We start from the raw sequence: 22570 nt of genomic DNA, 5'->3' as shown, positions 1-22570 counted from the left end.
TTATCACTAAAAATTCCAAACTGGACAAAGGCCTAAACTGGCTGAATCTATGGCTGTCCATGACCCCGAACAAAAGGAGCTACCTGACCATATCGGGGAAACTTCCACCTTGTTATCCCTGAAGAGCCACTAATGGCCACCCTGTGGACTGCACAGATCTATACAAAGGCCATCTGCATTTCAGAACCCAGGCTAGCCAACTGGAGTCTGCTCGTCTGTTAAGATAAAGAGCCCCGCAACCTTCCTGGCGATTCTTAACAGTTAGGACATTAACAATCCTGGGGCCCAGACAAGAGATTCACACCATCCCGTCCATCCCTTCATAAGTCATTTATATAAAATGTAAACAGTTCAGGTCCCAGCACTGATCCCTGTGGCACACCACTCATTACATCCTGCCAACCGGAAAAAGACCCATTTATGCCTACTCTCTGCTTCCTGTTAGCCAGCCAATCTTCTATTTATGCCAGTATGTCACCCCCTACACCATGAGCTTTTATTTTCTGCAATAACCTCTGATGTGACACTTTATCAAATGCCTTCTGGAAATCTAAGTACAGTACATCCATCGGTTCCCCTTTATCCACAGCACATGTTACTTCCTCAAAGAACTCCAATAAATTGGCTAAACATGATTTCCCCTTCACAAAGCCATGTTGACTCTGCTTGATTACTTGAACTTATACAAATGCCCTGCTATAGTTTCTAACATTTTCCCTATGACAGATGCTGAGCTAACTGCCCTGTAGTTTCCTGCTTTCTGTCTCCCTCCCTTTTTGGATAATGGAGTTACAATTGTTATCTTCCAATCTAATGGTGCCTTCCCCGAAGGGAAAACTAATGCATTAACTATCTCTCTAGTCACTCCTTTTAAGACCCTAGGATGAAGTCCACCAGGAACCGGGCACTTGTCAGTCCGCAGCTCCAACGAGTTACTCAGTACCACTTCCCTGATGATTGTGAAGTGTCCTGATGAGTGCAAGACAAAAAGCCTCAACATGTTTCTTTTTTCAGCAATTCTCAAGTTCTGTACTACCAAATGACTATTTGTTTTGTAAAATAATACCTGGAATGGGAGGGTTGTGTAAGAGGAAAGGTTGGACAGGCTAGGGCTGGTATCCACTGCAGTTTCGAAGAGCAAGAGGAGACTTGACTGAAACATATAAGATCCTGAGGGGCCTTTGACAGGGTGGTTGTGGAGAGGATGTTTCCTCTTGTGGGAGAATCTAGAACTAGGGGTCACTGGTTAAAAATAAATGGTCGGCCCTTTAAGACAGAGATGAGAAGAATTTTTTTCTCTGAGGGTCGTGTCTCTTTGGAATGCGCTTCCTCTAAAGGCAGTGGAAACAGACTCTGATCTTTTTTTAAGGCCGAGATGGATAGATTCTTGATTAACAAGGGGGTGAAAGGTTATTGGGGGTTGGCAGGAATGTTGGGTTGAGGCTACAATCAGATCAGCCATGATCCAATTGAATGGAGGAGCAGGCGCGAGTGGCCTGGTGTTTTTTTATATTCATTCATGGGATGTGGGTGTCACTGGCCAGGCCAGCATTTATTACCCATCCCCAGTTGCCCTAGTTAAAGAGCATTTGAGAGTCAACCACATTGCTGCGGGTCTGGAGTCACACATAGGCCAGACCAGGTAAGTACAGCAAGTTTCCTTCCCTAAAGGACATTAGTGAGGTAGATAGGTTTTTACAACAACCGGCAATGGTTTCATGGTCATCATTATACTTTTAATTCCACACGTTTTTTTTACTGGATTCAAATTCCACCATCTGCCACGACGGGATTCGAACCAGAGCATTAGCCTGGGTCTCTGGATTACTAGTCCAGCGACAAGTGGCCTACTCCTGCTCCTAATTTGTATGTTCGTATGGGCAAGAATATAGAGTGGTGGTATCGGGCGACTTTAATTACTCAAATAGCAATTGGAATAATGTTAGAGTGTAAAGGATAAGGAGGGGGAGGAATTTCTGAAATGTGTTCAGGAGAACTTCCTTGACAAGTATGTTAGCAGATTAACTAGGAAGGAAGGATCGCTAGATCTCGTGCTGGTGAATGAGGTGGACCTAGTGGATCAAGTGTCTGTGGAGGAACATTTGGGTCAGAGTGATCATTGTATCACAAGGTTTCAATTAGTAGCAGGGAGCATTCTCAGATAGAACTTCTAAGTTGGAAGAGAGGATGAGAGGAGATCCAGCCAGGGTAAGATGGAATCAAACTTTGAAAGCAGAAACTTAATGAAACAATGGATGATCTTTAAAGAACAGATGTTTCAGGTACAGGCTAGGTTTATTTGGGCATGGGGGAAAGGCTGGGGGAACCAAAACCAGGGCTCCTTGGATCAGGGGGAGATAGAGATTATTATGAAGCAAAAAAAATAAGAGGGTAAATTATGTGAATTCTTCAGGGGAGAACCAGGTCAAATGCAACTTGAGAGGGGCAGTGAAGAGGAAAATAAACTGGCAAAGATGGAATCTGAGAATAGAACTGCAGTCAACATGAGGGACCCCAAGAATCTTCAACTGGCAGAATATGGGTAGTAAGAGGCAAAGTGGGTCCTATTAGGGACAAGGTGGGTGATATATGCTTCGAGATACTGGGCAAAACTAGAATACTTAATGAGTTCTTTGTAGCACTGCTTACTAAGGAAGAGGATGCTGACAAAATATTGGTCAAAGCAGAGATGAAAGAGGTAATGGAGGGAGTGAAAAATGATAGGTAGAAGGTTTGCCTATTTCCTATACCAGAAAGGAGGGGCTGGTTATGCTTAGGTTGGATATGTCCCCTAGCGTGGATGACTTGCATCCCAGGTTCACAGAATCAGCTGCTGAAGGAATGGGAGTGGAGCAGAAGGGCTTGCTTTAATCTTCCCCACAGTTTGGGGTGCCAGAGATTGGAGAAACAAATGTAATAAACTTGTTAAAGAAAAGGTGTGAGGGCAGTCCTAGTAACTACAGGCCGGTGGGTTTATAGTTTTAGGAACATTAATCATGGAAAAAAAAAGTCAACCAGCACTTGGAGAGATTTGAGTTAAATTCTTTATTCTCTTATGGGATGTGGGCGTCACTGGCAAGGCCAGCACATGTAGCTCGTCCCTAACTGAACCTTGCTTGGCCATTTCAGGGGGCAGTTAAGAGTCAGCCACATTGCTGTGGGTCTGGAGTCATATGTAGGTCAGACCAGGTAAGGATGGCAGATTTCCTTCCCTAAAGGGCATTAAGGACCCAGATGGGTTTTTACGACAATTGATGATAGTTTCACAGTCCCCATCACTGAGGCTAGCTTTATATTCTGGATTGATTAACTGAATTCAAATTCCACCAGCTGCCATGGTGGGATTTAAACCCATGTCCCCAGGTCATTAGCCTGGGCCTCTGGATTACTAGTCCAGTGACATTACCACTATGTCACCGTAAGGAGAGCCAGCATGGGGTTGTAAAAGGCAGATGATACTTGATGAATCTAATTGAAATTTTTAGTGAAGTAACAGAGAAGGATGATGAAGGGTATGTGGTGGATGTTGTCTGTATGGATTTTAAGAAAGCATTTGACAAAGTATCATATTAATGGCCGGTTACAGAAATTGAGATGGAACAGGAGGGTCCAGTGTCGACTTGGATAAAAAAAATGACGTAAGTTCAGTAAACAGTGAGTTACGGTAAATGGTTGTTTTCGGAATGACAGAATGGTCACAGCACAGGAGGCTGCCATTTGGCCTGTTGAGAGAATGCTGGCTCCCTGCAAGAGAAGCTCCCACTTCCCCACTGTTTCCCCACAGCCCTGCAATTTCTTTTCTCTTCCCTTCAGCTAAAAGCCTGTAAGAGCCACACTTCAAGAGCCATAATCCTTTTCTCATCTCTTATTGTGGGTCCAGCTCTCGCACCCATGCAGCATAATGCACCACGGCAGGGATTTTGCCAGTCACTTTTCCACATGCAGGCCGATGTTGGATCCACTCCATACTTCATTCAGCTGACAAGGTGTGGGCCTCTTAGCTGAAGTGAAGAAGCAGAAATTGAGGAAATACGACCAACAGAAAAGGCAAGAATCTGGCAATGTTGACAATAGAAGGTGAAACATCAGGAAAGAACAGACGAGTTCGGGGAAGGACTGGATGGGTTTTTCAAACAACAGAAAATCCGATAACAGCTTCACAGTAACCTTTACTGAGATTAGCTTTTAATACCAAGCTTTTTAACTGAACTCAGTCTCTACCAGCTGCTGCGGGGGGAGGGTGGATATCATTAGAAACTGGATGCAGGGAGGAATGACACGATTGAATCTGCCTCCACCACACTCAAGCAGTGCATTCCAGGCCCTAATCACTTGCTGCATGAAAAGGTTTTCTTCATGTCACCTGTAGTTCTTTTGCCAATCACCTTGAATCAGTGCCTTTCCGGTTTTTAACCCTTCTGCAAATGCTAACAGTTTCTCCTTATCGAGTTTGTCCAGAGCCCTCACGATTTTGAACCCCTTTATCAAATCCTTTCTTGACTTTCTCTTCTCTAAGGAGAGCAGCTCCAGCTTCACCAACCAATCCATGTAACTGAAGGTTCTTATCCCTGGAATAATTGCTCCCTCTCCCCTGCCTTCACATCTCTCCTAAACTGTGGTGCTGAGGATTGGACACAGTACTCCCACTGAGGTCAAACCTGTGTTTCATAAAGGTTCACCATAACTTTGTTGCTTTTGTACTCTGTGCTCCTAAGTATATAGCCCAGAACCTCTTATGCCCTTTTAAACATTTCTCAACTTGCCATGCCACCTTCAATGATTCATGCACGTATACCCTCAGGTCTTTGTTCCTGCACCTGCTTTAGAATTGTATCCTTTATTTTATATTACCTCACGTTTTCGTAGGAAGGAATAAGGTGTCACTTCACACTTCTCTGCATTGAGAGGCAAAAACTCAGCAAGGTCAACCCATCCGTGACTCACTCAGGAAGTTAAGGATAATATTAGATTAAAAAGAGGCTTACAATGTTGCAAAAAGCAATAGCAAGCCCAAGATCAGCCATGGTCTAGCCCCTAGGTTACCGTCTATTTCTGGTATGGAGCTTGTGTCTTCTACTGTGAAGACAATATTTATTCAATGCCTCTGCCATTTCCTCATTCCCCATGATAATTTCTCCTGTCCCTGCTTCTGTGGGACCAACATTTACTTTAGCAACTCTTCTTTTTTATATATTTATAAAAGCTCTTACAATCTGTTTCGAGATTCTTGCCTAGCTGACTCTCATATTCTAATTTTTCTCCTTTTATCAACTTTTTGGTGTCCCTTTGCTGGTTTCTAAAACACGTCCAATCCTCAGACTTGTTACTGGTTTTGCAACATTGTAATCCTCTTCCTTTAATCCAATACTATCCTTAATTCCCTGGATGGGTCTTTCTCGCTGAGTTTTTGATTTTCAATGGAATATATTTTGTTGAAGATTTTGAATTATTTCTTCAAATGTTTCTCACTATTCATTTGTCTCCATATCTTTTAGTTTCTTTACCCAATTAACCTTAGCCAGATCTCACATCATACCCTATGTAACTGGTTTGGTTTAAGTTTAACGTTCTTCTTTGTGATTGGAATGTATCACTTTCAAGCTTAACATGGAATTCAATGGTATTATGATCACTATTTCCCAGGGGATCTTTTACAACAGTACTAATTAGTCCTGCTTTATTACATAATAGCAAGATAGCTTTAACCCTAGTCGGGTCGACAACGTACTGCTCCAAGAAACTGTCACTAAAACATTCTAGAAACTCATCTTCTAGACCACTCTCACCAATTTGATTGTCCTTGTCTGTATGAAGATTAAAGGCCCCACAATTATATATTAACAGCATTTGTTGCCCATTGCTAATTGCTCTTGAGAAGGTGGTATTGAGCTGCTGCAGTCCATCAGGACACCCACAGTGCTGTCTGGAAGGGAGTTCCAGGATTTTGGCCCAGTGATGGTGAAGGAACGGCGATATAGTTCCAAGTCAGGATGTGGCTTGGACAACCAGCTGCAATGGCTTCTCCTATGTGGCTTGGAGGGGAACTTGCAGGTGGTGATGTTCCCGTGTCTGCTGCCCTGGTCCTTCTTGATGGTAGAGGTCTCGGGTTTGAAAGGTGTAGTCGAAGGAGCCGAGTTGCTCCCATGCATCTTGTGGATGGTATGCACTGCTGCCAATGTGCGTCGGTGGTGGAGAGAGTGAATGTTTAAGTTAGTGGATGGGGTACCAATTAAGCAGGCTGCTTTGTCCTGGAGGGTGTTGAGTTTTGTTGCAGCCACACTCATCCAGGGGCAGTCACTCTTTGACTGATCTTTGAATGTGGCAGGATATATTGAGAGAGTAGTTACCAAAGCATATAGGATCTTGGGCTTCATAAATACTGTATCATAAAACACTGAATGCAAAAATAAGGAAGTTACACCGAGCCTTTATAAAGCTCTGGTTAGAGTGTTGTGTCCAGTTCTGGTCACCGCTTTAGGAAGGATGTGAGGGTCCTTGAGAGGGTGAGATGGGGATTTACCAGAATGGTTCCAGGGATGAGGGATTTTAGTTACAAGGTTATGTTGGAGAAGCTGGGGTTGTTCCCCTTGAAGCGAAGGAGATTGAGGGGAGATTTAATAGAGGCGTACAAGATTATGACAGGTTTAGATAAGGTAGACAAAGAAAAGCTTGTTCCCATAGGGAACGAGACATTGGGGGATGTGAGGAAGAATTTTTCTTTTTAACACAGTGAATGATAATGACCGGAGCTTACTGCTCACAAGGGCTGTGGAAGTAGAGACAATGAATGATTTCAAAAGGAAATTGGATAGGCATCTGAGGGAAATAAACTTGCAGGGCTACAGGGATAGAGTGGGTGAACAGAACTGACTTGATTGCTGGCAGAGACTCGATGGGCTGAAGTGTCCTCTGTGTCTTATTGACTCTGTGTCACCGAGCATACAGGTGAGAAACAGAATGGAACCAAGAATAGATCCTTGGGGAACACAAGAGAGAATTGTGTTGGGGGAGGGAGCAGAAACCATTGCAGCTGATTCTCTGGTTTCAAATGGATAAATAAGAATGGAACTAGTCCCACCTCTCAGTCGTCGTCTACAGAGAAGTGCCCCAGCTTCTTCAACCTTTTGAGCATCCCAAGATGCAGAAATTCATTCCAAGCCCTTAGCGTCTGGGCTACAGGAGCCTCAAGGAACACAACACCAACAAACACATGCCAATCCAACTCACAGGACAATAACAGATCCCTCCACAAAGCAGCAGTGAATAGCAAGACCCTGACCCCATGCTCCCCGTCAGCAGCATGCTGATAGAAGTAACGCCCCCTTCATGTAACACAGCACGCTGGACAATGCAACAATTAAGAGGCAGCTGGTTTGAATGACAATGGCACTGGTGGGGCACGCAGCATGCAGCCAGTACCTGGATATCGTAAACTGGTTTAGAAGATGGGATAGCTGCAAACTGTCGGTAATCAAACTTCTTTTCTGACCAGGACTGTAAGGTACAGTAAAGAGGAGTGAGAACAGGACAGAGAAATATCCAACACTGCTCTGTAAGGGTGTAAGAAATTAGTAAGATGCAATAACACAAGCAGTCGTCTGCACAGTCACATAAGGAAACAGCGTACACACAGGCACACAATCATACACAGGCATACACACAGGCACACAACCACACACAGCATACACACAAACATCTGCACAAACATCCACATAGAAAACATGCACATGCACGCAGACACACACGTGTACAAACATACATACACGTATACATTTGTGCAGGTACATACACACACATACGTAAAAGACATGCACAAACACGCATGGACACACAATCCTCGGAGTCCAGCTATAGACACCAGTGTGAACATCAGTGAAGGGGCAAAACTTACTGTTCAACCCAGGGATACAGGTGTCAGCTGAACTCAGGGGAAATGGAACAAGGCAGAGAGGGGTATGGAGGGAGAGAGAGTGGCGGGGGGGGGTACGGAGGGAGCGAGAGAGAGAGTGGTACGGAGGGACAGAGCGAGAGGGAGAGGGATAAGGAGAGACAGAGAGAGAGAGAGTGGTACGGAGGGAGGGAGGGAGAGAGAGGTACGGAGGACTATAAAATCTTAAGATGTAAGGCAGGAGTAGGCCATTCAGCCCATCGAGTCTGCTTCGCCATTTAATGAGATCATGGCTGATCTGATATTCCTCAAATCCACTTTCCTGCCTTTTCCCCATAACCCTTGATTCTCTTACTGATTAAAAATCTATCTATCTCAGCCTTGAATATACTTAACATCTCAGCCTCTACAGCCCTCTGCAGGAAAGAATTCCACAGATCAGTACCCTCTGAGAAGAAATTCCTCCTCATCCCTGTTTTAAATGGGTCACCCCCTTACTCTGAGATTCTGCCCTCTGGTCCTAGACTCTCCCACAAGGGGAAACAACCTCTCAGCATCTACCCTGTCAAGCTCCCTAAGAATCTTATATGTTTCAATAAGGTCACCTCTCATTTTTCTAAACTCCAATGAGTACAGGCCCAACCTACTCAACCTCTCCTCATAAAAAAATTCCTCCATAGCTGGGATCAACCTCGTGAACTTTCTCTGGACTGCCTCCAATGCCAGTATATCTTTCCTTAGATAAGGGGGCAAAAATAGAATATCAACAGTATTCTAGGTGTGGTCTAACTAGTGCCTTGTATAGTTTTAGCAACACTTCCCTATTTTTATACTCCATTCCCTTTGAAATAAAGGTCAACATTCCATTTGCCTTCCCTATTACCTGTTGAACTTGTTTGCCAACTTTGTGATTCATGCACAAGGACCCCTAAATCCCTCTGTGCTGCAGCTTTCTGCAGTCTTTCTTCATTAAAATAATATCCAGCTCCTCTATTCTTCCTGCCAAAGTGCATAACCTCACATTTTCCCACATTATATTCCATCTGCCAAGTTTTTGCCCACTCACTTAACCTGTCTATATCCCTCTGTAGACTGTGTCATCCTCACCACTTACCTTCCCACCTATTTTTGTGTCACCTGCAAACTTGGCGATAGTACATTCATTTCCCTCATCCAAGTCATTATTATATATTGTAAATAATTGTGGCCCCAGCACTGATCCCTGTGGCACTCCACTAGTTACAGGTTGCCATCCTGAAAATGCTCCCCTTATCCCAACTCTCTGTCTTCTATAAGTGAGCCAACCCTCTATCCATGCTAATATATTACCTCCAACGCTATGGGCTCTTATCTTAGCAAATAGCCTTAAGTGCAGTACCTTATCGAACGCCTTTTTGGAAATCCAAATATATTACATCTACTGGTTCCCCTTTATCTATCCTACTTGTTGTCTCCTCAAAGAATTCTAATAAATTTGAGAGAGAGAGAGAGAGGGGCGTACGGAGGGAGAGAGAGAGAAAAAAAAAAGGGAACGGATGGAGAGAGAGAGAGAGAGAGAGAGAAGGGAACAGAGGGAGAAAGAGAGAGAAGGGTACAGAGGGAGAGAGAGGAGTGGGGAGGGAGAGAGAGAGAGAGAGAGAGGGGGGAGGTATGGAGGGAGAGAGAGAGAAGGGTACTGAGGTCCATAAAACCATAAGACATAGGAGCAGAGGAAGTCTATTCAGCCCGGCATGGAGAGCGCGGGCAGACGGGGCGAGAGAGGGAGCGGGCGACGGGGCGAGAGGGGGAGCGGGCGACGGGGCGAGAGGGGGAGCGGGCGAGGGGGGGAGCGGGCGACGGGGCGAGGGGGGGAGCGGGCGAGGGGGGGAGCGGGCGACGGGGCGAGGGGGGGAGCGGGCGACGGGGCGACGGGGCGAGAGGGGGAGCCGGCGACGGGGCGAGAGGGGGAGCGGGCGACGGGGCGAGGGGGGGAGCGGGCGACGGGGCGAGAGGGGGAGCGGGCGACGGGGCGAGGGGGGGAGCGGGCGACGGGGCGAGGGGGGGAGCGGGCGACGGGGCGAGGGGGGGAGCGGGCGACGGGGCGAGGGGGGAGCGGGCGACGGGGCGAGGGGGGGAGCGGGCGACGGGGCGAGAGGGGGAGCGGGCGACGGGGCGAGGGGGGGAGCGGGCGACGGGGCGAGCGGGCGACGGGGCGAGGGGGGGAGCGGGCGACGGGGCGAGGGGGGGAGCGGGCGACGGGGCGAGGGGGGAGCGGGCGACGGGGCGAGGGGGGGAGCGGGCGACGGGGCGAGGTGGGGAGCGGGCGAGAGGGGGAGCAGGCGAGGTGGGGAGCGGGCGAGAGGGGGAGCAGGCGAGAGGGGGAGCAGGCGATGGGGTGAGTTAGAGAAAGAAATTGGGGAGATAGAGAGAGACGTGAGGGAGAAAAGCGGGAAGAGGGAAATAGAAATTGGGAAGGGAGGAGAGAAAGGCTTGGGGGCCGGGGAAGGGGGGTCTGGGCCGGTGGAGGGAGATCCGGGCCGGGGAAGGGGGGTCTGGGCCGGGGGAGGGAGGGGGATCCGGGCCGGGGGAGGGAGGGGGATCCGGGCCGGGGGAGGGAGGGGGATCCGGGCCGGGGGAGGGAGGGGGATCCGGGCCGGGGGAGGGAGGGGGATCCGGGCCGGGGGAGGGAGGGGGATCCGGGCCGGGGGAGGGAGGGGGATCCGGGCCGGGGGAGGGAGGGGGATCCGGGCCGGGGGAGGGAGGGGGATCCGGGCCGGGGGGAGGGGGATTGGGGCCGGGGGAGGGGGGTCCGGGCCGGGGGATGGGGATCCGGGCCGGGGGAGGGGGATCGGGGTCCGGGCCGGGGGAGGGGGGTCTGGGCCTGGGGGAGGGGGATCCGGGCCTGGGGGAGGGGGATCCGGGCCGGGGGGAGGGGGATCCGGGCCGGGGGAAGGGGATCCGGGCCGGGGGAGGGGGGTCCGGGCCGGGGGAGGGGGGTCCGGGCCGGGGGAGGGGGGTCCGGGCCGGGGGAGGGGGGTCCGGGCCGGGGGAGGGGGATCCGGGCTGGGGGAGGGGGATCCGGGCTGGGGGAGGGGGATCCGGGCTGGGGGAGGGGGGTCCAGGCCTGGGGCGAGGGGTCCAGGCCTGGGGAGGGGGATCCGGGACGGGGGGAGGGGGATTGGGGGTGGGGGATCCGGGCTGGGTGCGGGGGGGTCCGGGCCCGGGGAGGGGGATCTGGGGTTGGGGGAGGGGGATCCGGGCCGGGGGAGGGGGGTCCGGGCTGGGGGAGGGGGATCCGGGCTGGGAGAGGGGGATCCAGGCCTGGGGCGAGGGGTCCGGGCCTGGGGAGGGGGATCCGGGGCGGGGGGAGGGGGATTCGGGCTGGGGGTGGGGGATCCGGGCTGGGTGCGGGGGGTCCGGGCTCGGGGTGGGAACACCAGGGAAGGGGAGAATAAGTTTGGGAGAAGGGGAATCTGCAGGGGGGAGGGGACAATAATGTTGAATGAGGGAACAAGAGTTTTACTGTAACAATATTTTGAGAACAATTGTATATGTGAAAGGTAAGGGTTTACTCACCAGCCTCCCAGGGGATGTGATACCGCGAGGACTGTGATCTGTAACACAGAGAGTGGCAGTGTGAGTGTGTCACTGAGCACACGTACCAGGAGCATTGGGTCTGGATTCTGTGCACTGTCCCGGGCTTTGCAGGAGGGAAAGGCGTGAGGTACAGGGGTCACCGCAATGAGGCAGGGGCTGCACACACTGTTAATATGGATTAATAATAACTTGTTAAAACCAACTGCTAGTTAAACAGGTGATGGGCATTGAGTATCCCATCGAAATAGAATAAGGAGGAACAGCCGGAACACTCTGTGTGGAAGCTGCCAGGAAGTCAGTCGCGCTGAGGAGCTGTCTTGAAAATAAACCAACTTTAACCAAAAGGCCAGCCTGGATTAATCCGTCCACCACAACCTCTTATTGTGAATAACACACACTGTCCCGGTGGGGGGGGTGGGGGGAGAGGGGTTGGGGGGGGAGAGGGGTTGGGGGGGGAGAGGGGTTGGGGGGGGAGAGGGGTTGGGGGGGGAGAGGGGTTGGGGGGGGAGAGGGGTTGGGGGGGGAGAGGGGTTGGGGGGGGAGAGGGGTTGGGGGGGGAGAGGGGTTGGGGGGGGAGAGGGGTGGGGGGGAGAGGGGTGGGGGGGGGAGAGGGGTTGGGGGGAGAGGGGTTGGGGGGAGAGGGGTTGGGGGGAGAGGGGTTGGGGGGGAGAGGGGTTGGGGGGGAGAGGGGTGGGGGGGGGAGACGGGTGGGAGAGGGATGGGGGTAGGGGGAGAGGGGTGGGGGGGGGGAGAGGGGTGGGGGGGGGAGAGGGGTGGGGGGAGGGGGAGGAGAGGGGTGGGGGGAGGGGGAGAGGGGTGGGGGGGGAGAGGGGTGGGGGGGGAGAGGGGTGGGGGGAGGGGAGAGGGGTGGGGGGGGAGAGGGGTGGGGGGGGAGAGGGGTGGGGGGAGGGGAGAGGGGTGGGGGGAGGGGAGAGGGGTGGGGGGAGGGTTTACGTACTCTCTAGCAGTGTGGCGGGACCCAGGGCAGTGGGGGAGGGGGGATATACGTACCATCCAGCGGTGTGGGGGAGGGGGTCGCTTCAGTGGGGGAGGGGGGATGTACGTACCATCCAGCGGTGTGGGGGAGGGGGTCGCTTCAGTGGGGGAGGGGGGATGTACGTACCATCCAGCGGTGTGGGGGAGGGGGTCGCTTCAGTGGGGGAGGGGGGATGTACGTACCATCCAGCGGTGTGGGGGAGGGGGTCGCTGCAGGAGATGGTGACTCTGAAAGCTGATCCAGGGGGCTGCGTTTCTTCGGCTCCTTTGATTTGGCGATCACCATCTGCGCTTTCAGTGCGTCCTGTTCAAGAGATTTCATCCTGTGGAAGACAGGGGGCAATGTTAAAGTTACAAGGACAGGGGCAGTTCCAGTGGGGGATGTGCCCCAGGCTCCCTGCAGCTTGGGTTTGACAACTGCCAGGTTTAATCTGCTCCTATTCCTGACTCAGACAGGCCAGGCTCTCTTAACAGCCACTACCTCATCAGATAACCCTGGGAATGGAGCATCTCAGAACCCAGGTCAGTACAGAAAACGCAATCCAGTCCAATATAGATCAAATCGCTGTTTTTGGAGAATTCTGGTGTTCAGTTTTTTGAGGAATGTTAATGTTGAAGGACTGTGCTTTAGGATGGAGGCCTCAGTACCAGTTCAGCACAGAGTGAAGCCCTAACCAGGGATCTAAACTGTCATGTTCCAAAACCTGCACCAGGCATCGTGCCATTGCAGACCTGAGATTGCTAACAGAATTCTACACATGCTGGAGCCTGTCATATACCAAACAGAAATCTTGCAGTGAGCAGATGGTCTGGGCTGATATGATCCCAGAGGAACAAGGACTGTGTAAGGGAGCTAGTGTAGCATTCCTTGTCAACACATGCTTGATCTCACCCGTTCAGCGGGACAGCAGCCTAATCTCACCCCCCATCTAAATCACAACATGCAGGCCCACACCCCATACACCCTATACACCACACACTGTGACTGATGTCATATCAAAAAGCTCATCAACATGTTCAAGGCTAATGCCGCTGTAAGGAGTCCACAACTCTACTGACTGTGTCTACCTCTCGGTTCCGTCTCTACCCAACATAGCCAGTCACTGACATTAAAACACAACGACTATATCGATCTGACTGGCCCACAGCAGGATTAACCTCACCAAGGCTGCAGCCAGAACTCAGGAACTTACCCCACTAATTCCATCACACTCTACCCCACAAGCACTGACCACAGCAAAGGCAGAGAGTTGGCTCCAGCCTATCACAGAATTGTTAAGGTGTAGGAAGCCATTCGGCCCATCGTGTCTGCAGCGGCTCTCTCAGCACTTTATCTTAGTGCCAATCTCCTTCCTTTTCCCTATAACCCTGAACATTGTTTCTATTTAAATAATCTAAAGCCATTTTGAATGCTTCGATACAACCTGCCTCCACCACACTTGCATGCTGTGCATTCCAAACCCTAACTACTCGCTGTGTGAAAAAGATTTTTCTCATCATATTTGCTTCTTTTGCAAAACATGTTAAAACCGTGCCCTCTGGTTCTCGATCCGTTTACGAGCAGGAACAGTTCTGTTGAAGGGTCATGTGGACCCGAAACGTCAGCTCTTTTCTTCTCCACCGATGCTGCCAGACCTGCTGAGTTTTTCCAGGTAATTCTGTTTTTGTTTCAGTTTCTCTCTATCTATTCTGTCCAAACCCCTCATTACTTTGAAAACTTCTATCAAGTCTCCTCTCAGCCTTCTCCTCTCCAAGGAAAACAGTCCCAACTTCTCCAACTTTCCTCATAACTGAAGTTTCTCATCCCTGGAACCATTCTCGTAAACCTCTTCTGCACTCTCTCCAATGTGTTCACATCCTTCCTATATTGTGGCACCCAGAACTGTACACAATATTCCAGCTGAGGTCTAACATGTGTTTTATATAAGTTCATCATAACCTCCCTGCTCTTGGGAATCTATGCCCTATTAATGAAGCCTAGAATACTGTATGCTTTAGAAACAGCTCTCTCTCTGTCCTGCCACCTTTAATGACTTATGTACATATGCACCCAGGTCTCTCAGCTCCTGCAAACCCTTTAGAATAGTATCCTTTATTTTATATTGTCTCTCCATGTTCTTTGTGCCAAAACGCATCACCTCACACTTCTCCGTATTGAACTTCATCTGCCACCTATCTGCCCACAGCATCAATGTGTCAGCCCAATAGGACTGCAGAGGTCTACAGGTGCCAAAGAACCATTTTTGGCCCATTGAGTCTGTGCTGGCTCTGTGCTACAGTGATCAAGAGTGATGCCACCCCTGTACTCTCTTCACATGAACTCTGCTTCCAATGACTTTCATTGCTAATTTGAAATGGAACTTGGAAACGTAATAAATAGGGAAGAAGATAGTGACAGAACATAGACGAATGAAATTGAACATAGGAGAAGGAGGAGGCCGTTCTACAGCCCCATCTACTTCTGATAACACAATCACACAGTGCAGAAGAGGCCCTTCGGTCCATTGAGATTGCACTGACACGTGAGAAACACCTGACCTACCTACCTAATCCCATTTACCAGCACTTGGCCCATAGCCTTGAATGTTATGACGTGCCAAGTGCTCATCCAGGTACTTTCTAAAGGATGTGAGGCAACCCAGGCAGCGCATTCCAGACTGTCACCACCCTCTGGGTAAAAAAGTTCTTCCTCACATCCCCCCCCCTGCCAAACCCCCTTCCGCTCACCTTGAACTTATGCTCCCTTGTGACTGACCCTTCAACTAAGGGTAACAGCTGCTCCCTATCCACCCTGTCCGTGCCCCTCATAATCTTGTACACCTCCGTCAGGTCACCTCTCAGTCTTCTCTGCTGCAACGAAAACAACCCAAGTCTATCCAACCTCTCTTCATAACTTAAATGTTTCATCCCAGGCAACATCCTGGTGAATCTCCTCTGCACCCCCTCCAGTGCAATCACATCCTTCCTATAATGTGGTGACCAGAACTGCACACAGTACTCCAACTGTGGCCTCACCAAGGTTCTATACAACTCCAACATGATCTCCCTACTTTTGTAATCTATGCCTCGATTGATAAAGGCAAGTGTCCCATATGCCTTTTTCACCACCCCACTAACATGCCTCTCCGCCTTCTGAGATCTAAGGACACACACGCCAAGGTCCCTTTGTTAGTGTCAAGCCGTTCATTGAATACTTCCTTGTCAAATTACTCCTTCCAACGTGTATCACCTCACTCTTTTCAGGGTTAAATTCCATCTTTCACTTATCTGCCCATTTGACCATCCCGTCTATATCTTCCTATAGCCCAAGACACTCAACCTCACTGTTAATCACCCGGCCAATCTTTGTGTCATCCACAAACTTACTAATCCTACCCCCCACATAGTCATCTAAGTCGTTTATATAAATGATGAATAATAGGGGACCGAGCACTGGCAGTGGTACGCCACTGGACACTGGGTTCCAGTCACTAAAGCAGCCTTCTGTCATCGTCCTCTGTCTCCTACAATGAAGCCAATTTTGAATCCAGCTTATCAAATAACCCTGTACCCCATGTGCATTTAACTTCTTTATAAGTCTCCCATGAGAGACCTTGTCAAAGACTTTGCTGAAATCCATATGAACTGCATTGACTGCACTACCCTCATCTACACACCTGGTCACCTCCTCAAAAAACTGAATCAAATTTGTTAGACATGACCTCCCTCTGACAAAGCCATGCTGACTATCCCTGATCAAACCTTGCCTCTCCAAGTGGAGATAGATTCTCTCCTTCAGAATTTTCTCTAATAGCTTCCGTACCACTGACATGAGACACACTGGCCTGTAGTTCCCTGGTTTATCTCTACAACCCTTCTTAAATAGCGGAACCACATTAGCTGTTCTCCAGTCCTTGGGCACCTCCCCCATGGCCAGAGAGGAATTTAAAATTTGGGTCAGTGCCCCTGCGATCTCCTCCCTTGCCTCCCTCAGCAGTCTGGGACACAAAACATCCAGACCTGGAGATTTGTCCACTTTTAAGCCTGCCAACACCTCCAATACCTTGTCACTCCCTATATCCATTTGCTCAAGAACCTCGCAGTCTCTCTCCCCGAGTTCGATACCTTCATCCTCATTCTCTTGGGTGAAGACGGATGTGAAGTATTCGTTCAACACTCTAGTGATGTCCTCTGGCTCCATCCATAGATTGCTCCCTTGGTCCCTAATGGGCCCTACTCTTTCCCTGGTTATCCTCTTCCCATGGATATACTTTTATAACCTTTGATTCCCTTCCCTAACACAAATCTATCTGCCTCTGCCTTAAAAATATTCAATGACCCCACTTCCACTGCTTTCTGAGGCAGAGTTCCAGGATAGAAGATTAGCTGGCTGGCAGAAAACAGACAATGCATAAATGGGTCTTTTTCTGATTGACAGGATGTGACAAATGGAGATCTGCAGGGGTCTGTGATGGGGTCTCAACTTATACCACTTACATCAATGATTTAGATGAAGGGAGCAAAAGCATGGTAGCTAAATTTGCAGACAACACAAAGTTGGTAGGAAAGTATGTTGAGAAGAGGACATAAGGAGTTTGCAGATAGATACAGTTAGGTTGAGTGAGTAGGCAAAAATATGGCAGATGGAGTACAATGTGGGAAAATGTGAACTTGTTCAATTTGGCAGGAAGAATAAAAAAGCAGATATTACTTTAACAGAGAACAGCTACAGAATTCTGAGCTGCAGAGGGGTCTCGGTGTTCTAGTACATGAGTCACAAAAAGTTAGTATGCAGGTACAGCAAGTAATTAAGAAGGCTAATGGAATGTTATCCTTTATTGCAAGGTGAATTGAACATAAAACTAAGGTTGTTTGCTTCAGTTATGCAGGGCATTGGTGAGACCACATCAAATAGTGTGTGCAGTTTTAGTCTCCTTATTTAAGGAAGGATGTAAATGCATTGGAGGCGGTTCAAAGGAGGTTTATAGGTTGATACCTGGAATGGGTGGGCTGTCTTATGAGGAAGGGTTGGATAGACTGGGCTTGTTTCCACTGGAGTTTAGGAGAGTGCAGTGGATGTTGTGTACATGGATTTTAGCAAGGCATTTGACAAGGTCCCACATGGCAGATTGGTCAGGAAAGTAAAAGCCCATGGGATTCAGGGTAATGTGGCAAACTGGATAAAAGGTTGGCTTTGTAACAGGAAACAAAGGGTAATGGTTGATGGATGCCCTTGCGAATGGAAAGTTGTCTCAAGTGGTGTTCCACAGGGCTCGGTGTTGGGACCCTTGCTGTTTGTGATATATATTAATGATTTGGACGTGAACGTGGAGGGCACGATTGGGAAATTTGCAAATGACACAAAGATTGGCCGAGTAGAGGATAGTGTAGAGGATAGCCATAATTTCCAAAACAATATAGATGGGTTGGTGGAGTGGGTGGTAAAGTGGCAGATGGATTTTAACGTAGAGAAGTGTGAGGTCATACATTTAGGGAGGTCAAACAGTTATAGGGATTACACAATAAATGGGAATATACTAAGAGGGGTAGATGAAGTGAGAGATCTTGGCGTACAAGTACACAGGTCCCTGAAGGCAGCAGTTCAAGTAGACAAGGTTGTAAAGAAGGCATATGGAATGCTCTCCTTCATTGGCAGAGATATAGAATATAAAAGTAAGGATATAATGTTGGAAATTGTATAAAACACTAGTGAGGCCACAACTGGAGTATTGTGTGCAGTTCTGGTCACATTACAGGAAGGACGTAATAGCTCTGGAGAGAGTGCAGAGGAGGTTTACAAGAATGTTGCCAGGGTTAGAAAAGTGTAGATACGAGGAGAGATTGGATAGGTTGGGGTTATTTTCCTTAGAACAAAGAAGGCTGAGAGGTGACTTGATTGAGGTGTACAAAATTGAGGGGAATAGATAGAGTGAACAGGATAAAATTGTTTCCCTTGGTGGAGAATTCTAGAACCAGGGGACATAGATTCAAGGTAAGTGGCAGAAGGTGTAGGGGGGACATGAGGAAGAACTTTTTTACACAGGGGGTAGTGGGTGTCTGGAATTCGCTGCCCAAGTTGGTGGTAGAGGCAGAAACTCTAAACTCTTTTTAAAAAGTACCTGGATCTGCACCTTAAGTGCTGTAAGCTGCAGGGCTATGGGCCGGTTGCAGGAAGGTGGGATTAGAAAGGGCACCTGGGTGTCCTCGGGCTGGCATGGAAAAGATGGGCCGAATGGCCACCTCCTATGCTGTAACTTTTCTATGGTTCTATGGAGTGAGGGGTGACTTGATTGAAGTATATATGATCCTGAACAGTATTGACAAGGTGGACATGGAAAGGATGTTTCCTCTTGTGGGTGAGTCCAGAACTAGGGGGCATTGTTTTAAAATTAGGGGTCGCCCTTTTAGGACAGAGATGAGGAGAATTTTTCTGAGGGTTGTGCGACTTTGGAACTCTCTGCCTCAGAAGGTGGTGGGGACGGGGTCATTGAATATTTTTAAGGCGGAGGTAGATAGATTCTTATTAGGCAAGGGAATACAGTATTATTGTCACTGGACTAGTATTCCAGAGACCCCCAGGGTAATGCTCTGGGGACCTGAGTTCGAATACCACCATGGCAGATTGTGAAAATTCAATCCAATAAAAATCCGGAACTCAAAGTCTGATGATGACCATGAAACCATTGCCGATTGTTGTAAAAACCCATCTGCTTCACTAATGTCCTTTTAGGGAAGGAAATATGCCTTACCTGGTCTGGCCTACATGTGACTCCAGAACCACAGCAATGTGTTTGACTCTTAAATGCTCTCTGTACAAGGGCAATTAGGGATGGGCAATAAATGCTGGTCTAGCCAGCGACACACACATCCCATAAATGAATAAATTATCCCATAAATGAATAAATTTTTAAAAATCAAAGGTTATCGTGCGTAGATGGGAATGTAGAATTCGAAACACAGATCAGCCATCATCTTATTGAATTGTGGACCAGGCTTGAGGGGCTGAATGGCCTACTTCTGCTCCTACTTCGTATGTTTGTATGTTGATGTATTCAGCCCTCGATTCTGTTCCACTATTCAATCAGAATTTATATACATGACTTGGATGATGGGATGGTTGCCAAATTTTCTGATCACACAAAGATAGGAAAGTAAGCTGTGAAGAGGAAATAAGGAGGCTACAAAAAGATATAGATAGGTTAAGTGAGTGAACAAAGATCTGGTAAATGGAGTCTAATGTGGGAAAATGTGAAATTGTCCATTTTGGCAGGAAGAAAAAAAGAGAAGTATATTATCCAAATGGTGAGAGATTGCAGAGCTCTGAGATTCAGAGGGATCTGGGTGTCTTGGTACATGGGTCACAAAAGGTTAGTATGCAGGTACAGTAAGTAATTAGGAAAGCTAATAGAATGTTATCATTTATTGTGAGGGGAATTCAAAACAAAAGTAGGGAGGTTACACTTCAGTTTTGCAGAGCACTAGCGTGACCACATCTGGAGTACTGTGTACAGTACTGATTTCCCTCATTTAAGGAAGGATGTAAATGCTTTGGAAGCAGTCCAGAGAAGGGTTATCAGACTAATACCTGGAATGGGCGATTTGTCTTATGAGGAAAGGTTGGACAGGTTAGGCTTGTATCCACTGGAGTTTAGAAGAGGAAGAGGCAACTTGATTAAAACATATAAGATCCTGAGGGGTCTGGACAGGGTGGATGTGGAGAAGATGTTTCCTCTTGTGGGAGAATCTAGAACTAGCAGTTGCTGTTTAAAAATAAGGGGTCACCCATTTGAAACGGAGATGAGGCGAAATTTTTTCGGAGGGTCATGAGTCTTTGGAACTCTCTTCCTGAAAAGGCAGTGGAAGCCGAGCCTAGAATATTTTTAGGCAGAGGCAGATAGATTCTTGGTAAGCAAGGGGGTGATAAGTTATTGGGGGTAGGTGGGATGCAGATCTGAGATTACTATCAGATCAGCCACAATCTTATTGACTGGTGGAGTAGGCTAGAGGGGCTGAATGGCCTACTCCTGTTCCTTGGTCATATGTTCGTATGATTTGATGGAATATTGTCAGGGTCCAAAGCCTTTGCAGTAGCCAGTGCCTTCAGCCATTTCTTGATATCACATGGAGTGAATTGAATTGGCTGAAGACTGGCAGCTGTGTTGCTTGGGACCTCCGGAGGAGGCCGAGATGGATCATCCACTCGGCACTTCTGGCTGAAGATTGTAGCAAATGCTTCAGCCTTCTCTTTTGCACTGATGTGCTGGGCTCCCCTATCATTGAGGATGAGGATACTTGTGGAGCCTCCTCCTCCAGTGAGTTGTTTAATTGTCCACCACCATTCATGACTGGATGTGGCAGGACTGCAGAGATTAGATCTGATCCGTTGGTTGCGGGATTACTTAGCTCTATTCACTTGTTTACGCTGTTTGGCACGCAAGTAGTCCTGTGTTGTAGCTTCACCAGGTTGACATCTAATTTTTAGGTATCCCCGGTGCTGATCCTGGCATGCCCTCCTGCACTCTTCATTGAAACAGGGTTGATCCCGCAGCTTAATGGTGATCGTAGAGTGGGGAATATGCCGGGCCATGAGGTTACAGGTTGTGTTCGAGTACAATTCTGCTACTGCTGATGGCCCACAGTGCCTCATGGTTGCCCAGTCATGAGTTGCTAGATCTGTCCGAAATCTATCCCATTTAGCACAGTGGTAGTGCCACACAACACGATGGAGGGTATCCTCAATGTGAAGATCGGACATTGTCTCCACAAGGGCTGTGTGCTGGTCATTCCTACCAATCCTCTCATGGACAGATGCATCTGTGGCAGGCAGGTTGGTGAAGATGAGGTCAGGTAGGTTTTTCCCTCTTGTTGGTTCCCTCACCACCTGCCGCAGACACAGTCTAGCAGCTATGTCCTTTAGGGACTTGGCCAGCTTGGTCAGTAGTGGTGCTATTAAGCCACTCTTGGTGACAGACATTGAAGGCCCCCACCCAGAGTACATTCTGTGCCTTTGTCACCCTCAGTGCTCCCTCCAAGTGGAGTTCAACATGGAGGAGCATTGATTCATCAGCTGAGGGAGGGCAGTATGTGGTAATGAGGAGGTTTCCTTGCCCATGTTTGACCTGATGCCATGAGACTTCATGGGCTCAGGAGTCGATGTTGAGGACTCCCAGGGCAACTCCCTCCCAACTGTATACCCCTGTGCCACCTCTGCTGGGTCTGTCCTGCTGGTGGGACAGGGCACCACCTGGTGGTGTCTGGGACATTTTTGCAAAGTATGATTTGGTGATTATGACTATGTCAGGCTGTTGTTTCACTAGTCTGTGAGACAGCTCTCCCAATTTTGTCACCAAGCCCCCAGATGTTAGTAAGGGGGACTTTGCAGGGTTGACAGGGCTGAGGTTGCTGATATCGTTTCCGGTGCCTAGGTCGATGCTAGGACGGCAGATTTCCCTCCCTAAAGGACATTAGTGATCCAGATGGGTTCTCACAATAATCCGGTAGTTACATGGTCACCATTACCGGTGCTAGCTTTTTATTTTAGATTTATTTAATTAATTGAATTTAAATTGCCCTGGTGAAATTAGAACGTATGTCTCTAGGTCATTTATCCAGGCCTCAGGATTACTAGTCCAGTAACATTAGCACTGTAACTGTGCTACCATTCCTCTGTTTGATGAAAGGAGGAACAAGCAATGATAGGATCCTGACCGTGGCAGTCAATCTTCTCTCTCTCACTGTAGAGTGATCCATGGCCTCATCACTCTCTACCTCTGTAACATCTTCCAGCCCTAAAACCTTTCCAGATCTCATTCCTCCATTTCTAGCCTCTTGTGTGTACCCTACTCCCATTAAATTGGCAGCTGTGCCTTCAGCTCCTAGGCCCCAGGATCTGGAATTTCCTCTTTAAACATCTCTTCCCTTAAGATGCTTCTTAAACCCTCCCCCTTTGACCCAGTGTTTAGTCACTTGTATAATTCTTTGGCTCGGTTTCAAAATGTATCTGATTAACAATCCTGTGAAGCGCTTTGAGACGTTAGGCTCAGTTATAGATGCGATATAAAATCAAGCTGTTATGGTCAGTCTGGCATTGAACTATTAAAGACACATGAAGCTCGGAGTGAGGCTGGAATT

At 48.6% G+C, this 22570-nt stretch overlaps 1 protein-coding gene across 1 annotated transcript in view; it reads right to left on the bottom strand.

Moving 5' to 3' along the window:
* Window positions 1–22570, bottom strand: part of scrib (scribble planar cell polarity protein) — a 289526-nt gene that overhangs the window by 19081 nt on the left and 247875 nt on the right. Inside the window, exons 37-39 of the mRNA XM_078534268.1 lie at window positions 12644–12783; window positions 11444–11481; window positions 7420–7494 (exon numbers count right to left, since the gene is read on the bottom strand). Of these exons, the coding sequence (XP_078390394.1) occupies window positions 7420–7494; window positions 11444–11481; window positions 12644–12783 (253 nt within the window). The remainder of the gene's footprint in view (window positions 1–7419; window positions 7495–11443; window positions 11482–12643; window positions 12784–22570) is intronic.

This window comes from Cetorhinus maximus, chromosome 3, assembly GCF_964194155.1.
Source record: "Cetorhinus maximus chromosome 3, sCetMax3.hap1.1, whole genome shotgun sequence".
Taxonomy (NCBI): Eukaryota; Metazoa; Chordata; class Chondrichthyes; order Lamniformes; family Cetorhinidae; genus Cetorhinus; species Cetorhinus maximus.
The sequence above is the reverse complement of the archived record's forward strand: the minus strand, read 5'-3'. Positions and strand labels throughout refer to the sequence as shown.